Source organism: Ruditapes philippinarum, unplaced genomic scaffold, assembly GCF_026571515.1.
Source record: "Ruditapes philippinarum isolate M1 unplaced genomic scaffold, ASM2657151v2 ctg5162_1_1_1_1, whole genome shotgun sequence".
NCBI lineage: Eukaryota > Metazoa > Mollusca > Bivalvia > Venerida > Veneridae > Ruditapes > Ruditapes philippinarum.
Genome location: NW_026856021.1, coordinates 144382 through 150302, shown reverse-complemented (window position 1 = coordinate 150302; position 5921 = coordinate 144382). Strand labels below are relative to the sequence as shown.

The following is a 5921-nucleotide window of genomic DNA, read 5'->3' as shown; positions in this document are numbered from 1 at the left end:
AATTTGACATATGGCCATAATCATATAAAAAATATTATTGAGATCAAATCTTGCACATGTATTGAAAATACACAGCAAATATCAGAGACAACCAGTTATTATTCACGATTAGCTCAGCCTCATACGACACATACTTTGACGTTAATTTTTTATCACCATTACAAAAACAATGTGAATTCTTTGTATTTTACTTTTTTATCATGTAATACTCCCAAATATAATAAACGATCGTTAGTACTGAGTGAATGTCTTGATTAGCAGTAATTATGTTCCGAAATTAAGTGAGCAGATATCACAGTGAGAATCGTATACCATGAACAATTGTTAAACACAAGTTTGGCCTACCGAAATTCCTTCTAAGGCAAAAATAAATTGATAAAAGTAGTAATAATGGGTTTCGCGTGCAGGAGCCGGAAGTAGATTTGCCTTAAAAAGTATTTATGAAATATATTGATATAAATTAAGGTTCTGAGAAACAAAATCGTAGACATAAATGTTGCTGATGTTCTTATATCTCTCAGAGCCTATGATTGAAAGACATGTGTACACATCCATGATTCAAAAGATTGTTTGTGAATTGTATGAGTTGCACTTAAAACTTTTGTTGTTCGCTTTGATTTTGGAACGAGGTATAACTGACCGGACAAAACGATGCTTTTATAAGGCAATAAAACGTATGGACTGCAAAAATATTATATTATACTTTAAAAAATTAAGATGAGATAACATAGTTGCCATTTTGTTACTTAAATTGTGTTCGTTTGTTTAATGATCGCCTGTCGTCTGCTACTAGTTACTTTGTTCTTCTCTAAACGCAAGGAAAAACTTCTTTTTTGAGAAAATTGTCAGCGTATATTGTACATTATGAATTCTTTGGACTTCTAGGTGAACTTTAATATCCTCATTCCTCAGTTAGAGTAAACAAACATGTTTCTACCTTTTCATGAGAAGGAATAATTAAAATTGATGCTTGCAAATAATGGATGGAGAAGAAATGTCGGAAATAATAGCGAGCGATAACCTACTGCTGGAGTATTTTATAAAACTAGATTAAAATGGACTCAGGTTAGTCAGGTAATACACAAACTTAATATAGCTACAGTTTTAAATCGCCAGGTTTTCTTGGATATGGTGACTCTTCATGATTTAAATGACTGGCTGTCCTTAAAATGCATGTTCATTATCATGTTTGTTTTTGTGATTCTAATGTGAACTCTGGCAAATTCGAAAGCATGGCCAGAAATCATGTGCTGTTGATTATAAATGTCAAGGACGCCATTTTTTGTAAAAAGTGCATATTTGTTAAAATCTAGTCATTTTGCAGGGTACGACTTATCAATCAAAGTGAAACAACTGTTTCTAAGTTACAGTTTGCATGGAATTGCTAAAGCACAGACAAAGTTGCTGAAGCCCGTATCATTAAAGATAGTTTTGTTAGAGAGACAAAATGTGTTGTTCCGGGTCTTGAACAAAAGTAGATTTTGGGCTTCTACTGAATGAATGGCAGCTTCTTGAAATGCCTTACTATTATAGCATCACTGCTACCACTATAATTCAAGAACATGAGAGTTCATTGAAATAATAATTTTCATTATTAGTTATGGTTGACATAAAAATACCAATTATCAAGAACTTTCATTTTCCTAAAGCATACAAGGCATGGTCAAGTAATGCACATACAATGGGAAACAAAATAACAATTATAAGGCAAATCAAGATTAATTTTGTTAATCATGACCTTTTAAAGATAGTTTTATTACGATATCTAGAGTGTAGATTTTCCGAGTTAAGAATTACTGTAACAATTATTAGAGCAAATAAATTGAAATTCTATAAAATAACGAATGTTAATTAGACATTAAAGATAAACAAAAAATGAGAAAATCTTTCAACCATTTAGTGATAACTCACCGTCTTCACATGCGTCTCCTGTCCAGCCTGCTAGGCAACCAGGGGTCTGACATTTCCCTGTTACTTGATCACATGTGCTATTGTCTGAACAGTGACAACTATGCAAACATTTCGATCCAAAGTTACCGACTTTACACACTTAATAAAAAAGCCAAATGAAATAACTCTTTTTAAGTGTGTGGAATATAATTCAAGATAAAGTTTAAAAAACCCATGAAAGCGTTTTCAAAGGAATACTCTCGTTCCCCTAAATAAAGATAAATTGAAATCTACATACTTATTTCAATTTCCTTTAGAAAGTTATGTTTACAATAATTTTATTATGGTATGATTTTTAAGTTGTGTATTAACAAAACTGACGCCGTGAAGCGCGTGTACATTCATTGATACAAATAATAATTAAGTCCTTGGAACCAATAGCATTTTGTCAAATATTTATATGTCGATCACCAATAATAAATAGTTATTTTTTTATCATAACATTTTAAATAATACATTATAACACACATACTTAGATTCAGTATGATACCTTTTTCATTTAGCTTGAATTCACACAGAGTCAACACTTTCTGGTTCAATTCTACTAGGAAGTACTGTGCGATTATTGCGTCTAATTGTTTTGTAAAATTCCGTGTCAAAGCATTCATTGATGGAACGTCGTAAACCTTCACTTTATCTGCAGCTTTTCCTGGCTTCATTGACACGTTGCTAGCATAAACTTCAGCGTATTCCAATTGCGAGTCTTCATCTGACACATAAAGATTTCGGTAGGTAACACATGTTCCATCCATCCATCAATCCCATCCTATCTACCCTACTCTACCCTACCCTACCCACCCACCTTCCGTACCCTACCCTACCTTACTACCCTACTCTACCCACCCACCTGCCATACCCTACCCTACCCACCTACCCTACATGCCTACCTATACCTACCTACCTACCTACCTACCCTAATTTCTGATAAATTTTGAATACACATAATCGTTCTTCCTTTTGGAATTCTGATGATGTTGATACTTTGTAATATTAAAAAAAACTAATACAATTATAACTTTTAGAAACACTTGTAACGAATTCAATCTGCTATTATTCGAAAACAAAACCTGTTAAAGTAAGACAAAAGATATAATCTTACAAGCTGCACGTCCAAATATTTGCAAACCACCTAACAGGTATTTTTGTCCAAGATCAATTTGCCACCATGAAGGAGAGTTTCCATCTGTTACACTGCAGCATTTACATGTATCTATTGAATAATTCTGCACTCCGTCAATTGCTTTACTAGAGTTGAAATTTTGTGGATTATTATTTGAATGAAATGTACTAGATTGGCTTGTTGTAACGGTTGCTCTGATACGTTCAATAAGATTGAATTCTGAAACGAAACAATTGACACTTATTTGGCGTATTGTAAAAGAATATCGACACAATCAAAATCTTTTTTTTATTATCCTGTGCAGTTTTATCAAGTAACTAACTTTCCTCTATTAAAGTTAGTGTTCATGACAACAGTTTCCAAACAAGACGCATATTTCCTTTTAATTTATATATGCTTAAAAGAAAATATATGTCTTACTTTAACCAACAAATTATTGCTATTTTTCTGTTGTTGTTGCCTTTTCTTTTTGAGATTGTTTGCTTGATTTTATCGTATCTTTATAACAAACAAGTATTTAATTCAAGGAGAAGAAATACTAGTGAAACAATTCATAAAGTCTGCAGACAAAGCACGAAGTTGCTTCTGAGATAAAACTACCCATTGCTATAGATTTAGCAATACATATCGATATTTGTTATAATAATTGACATCCACATAATTTTACTTAGATTCAACTATCCTGCAGTTGATTTTATAAGAATAGTCTAAGAATAGAAATCGTATAAACTAATTACATCAAGCTAAGTACAATTTTGTTTCGAAGGAGTCCGTTTATGAAAGGTATGATAACATGTAAAGTGTCACCAATGCGCTTTAAATTATACATTTTCAAAATGAGATCGATCAACAGCCTTTCTTATTTAAGGAAGAATGTCACAAATGAACAGATGTATGAATGAGCAAATAATTTGGCAATTGTACACAAAACTGCAAGATTTTAAACAAGAGGAGATGCAAATGGGCTGTCAGGTGTTTTTATTTTTTCGGACACATAAAACAATATGTAAGACAAGCTTAATTTAGCACCTCTAACTCTGTTTTTAAAGATGAAAAATAATTCTTTTTGACGAGTGTTTCTTCAATGTATACAAATATTTAAAAGGTTTCCGCCGAAATCAGGAACTCCGTGACAGTTATCAGAAGAACTTCATCCTTCGAGTAACAGATCCTCCCCGTAATAAAGGCAGTTTGTGGCGGTTATTTATCAATTCCGATTTATTCTAGTTTGTCATTAAAATGAAGAAAAGGCGTAAGACATAAGCAGTAACAAAACAGACCACATTTTACCTGCAAAGCATTTCTTGGTAGTAGCTTGTAATAGGATCAGCACAATACAGAGCAAAGTCGTCATTGTGTCGTAAAATGATTGTCTGCAAAAATATTTCATAAGATTCACTATCATTAGTAATGACACATATAGTTATAAAATAAGGAGAAATATTTGTATCAAAATTTTGTGATCTCCCTTTATTGAAATGTAAGATTCTTGTATACAGATGCATAGTTATACAGATGTATAGTTCTTACAGACTGGCTGTAAATCTTGATCTCATTTGATAAAATTTCATATGATAATGACAAATCATATTCAACTCTTTTATCATATGACTGAATGCCATGAAATAAATGAAAACCGAATGTTTTACGTTTTACGCTCGCTATTGTTCTACAATCTTACATATCACGTGTGATATACGAGGTTATTATACGTTGTAAAGTACATTGTATCTGTAGGACAGTTTTGTAGTGTACAATATTAATTTGAAATGGATTTTCAGTACATATGTTTTTTTTTTATTAGATTTAAAAAAGGTTAGATGAAGCACAAAACAGATTTGAAGTAGCTCCGAAAACTTAAAAAACTTGAACTTTAAAGCTGAACGGGACTTTATCACATTGGATATAATAATGATCTGAACTGAACAATGTATTGAAAACGCTAGCATTTGAATGGTTACACATTATAATGTATGTAATATGAAGAAATATGTAACGGTTATATTACATTTAATATGCCATGTGTTCAAAAACAAACTTAAAAAAAATATTTCTCCAATTATTTATTACCAATTATGTAGTTAAAAATATGAAACAACTCTTTTTATGCCAATTATTTTACAATCACTTTATCATAATTATTTTGTTTTTCGGTGTACAAAAAACACTGTATTTGTTGAAAATAAGTTAGGTATAGTTCAAATGTAATTATACAATCGACGAAACATGAAATATTTGTACTCAAAAGCTTAGATATAAATATAATTAAATACTTCTCCTGTTTATCCGATTCTTTTCTTACCTTAAGAGTAATTTTCAAAACAGGAAGTCAAATGATTTCAGTTTATATCACACAGATTGAAGGCTTTCATCAAACTTGTTCGGCATAATTTTCTTCTTTACTTAATCAATATCCAACAACTACTATCTCTATAAAATGTCTAAATGTTACATGTTTTTTATATAAACACTTCATCTTATCAATGAACTAATAAATCTTCCTGGTGTAAATGTAAATATGCATTTAAGTATATCCCGCTAATATCTGAAGGCATTTTGATCTATTTAGGATCAAACTCAGCATTTTCGTTAGATGCTGTTGAAAGGAAACTATTAAACTGCATTAAGCAGTATAGTACAGTTGCATTTAGTTCAGAATACTTGAACGTTCTGTGTCATGATATTGGACAAAAAGGCAATTTTTATTCAAATATTCTATGTTTACAATTAACCACACTTTCCAGTCTCTCGAGCGCATTTGGAAATAAAACTGATGAATTCTTATAAGAATTACAAGATATGACCATGTGATATTAACTCTAACTTCTACATTATGCCCTAGCCGTTACAG

The 5921-nt window shown here is 31.3% G+C and overlaps 1 protein-coding gene across 1 annotated transcript; it reads right to left on the bottom strand.

Moving 5' to 3' along the window:
• Positions 1 to 476: 476 nt before the first annotated feature.
• Positions 477 to 5508, bottom strand: LOC132745148 (uncharacterized). The gene is made up of 5 exons (XM_060733969.1): positions 5373 to 5508; positions 4361 to 4443; positions 3050 to 3289; positions 2441 to 2659; positions 477 to 2049 (listed from the first exon to the last, which is right to left on the bottom strand). The coding sequence occupies exons 2-5, from the start codon at positions 4422 to 4424 to the stop codon at positions 1889 to 1891; spliced, it is 684 nt and encodes a 227-aa protein (XP_060589952.1). The 5' UTR covers positions 4425 to 4443; positions 5373 to 5508; the 3' UTR covers positions 477 to 1888.
• Between the last annotated feature and the right edge of the window lie 413 nt (positions 5509 to 5921).

What these genes read in the sequence shown, in the direction of transcription:
- LOC132745148 (XM_060733969.1), bottom strand. Translation starts at nt 4,424, where the DNA reads ATGACGACTTTGCTCTGTATTGTGCTGATCCTATTACAAGCTACTACC. An exon ending in TACCAAGAAATGCTTTGCAG is followed by an intron (nt 3,290 to 4,360) that starts GTAAAATGTGGT and finishes GTTTCGTTTCAG; the next exon opens with AATTCAATCTTATTGAACGT. An exon ending in AATATTTGGACGTGCAGCTT is followed by an intron (nt 2,660 to 3,049) that starts GTAAGATTATAT and finishes TTTATGTGTCAG; the next exon opens with ATGAAGACTCGCAATTGGAA.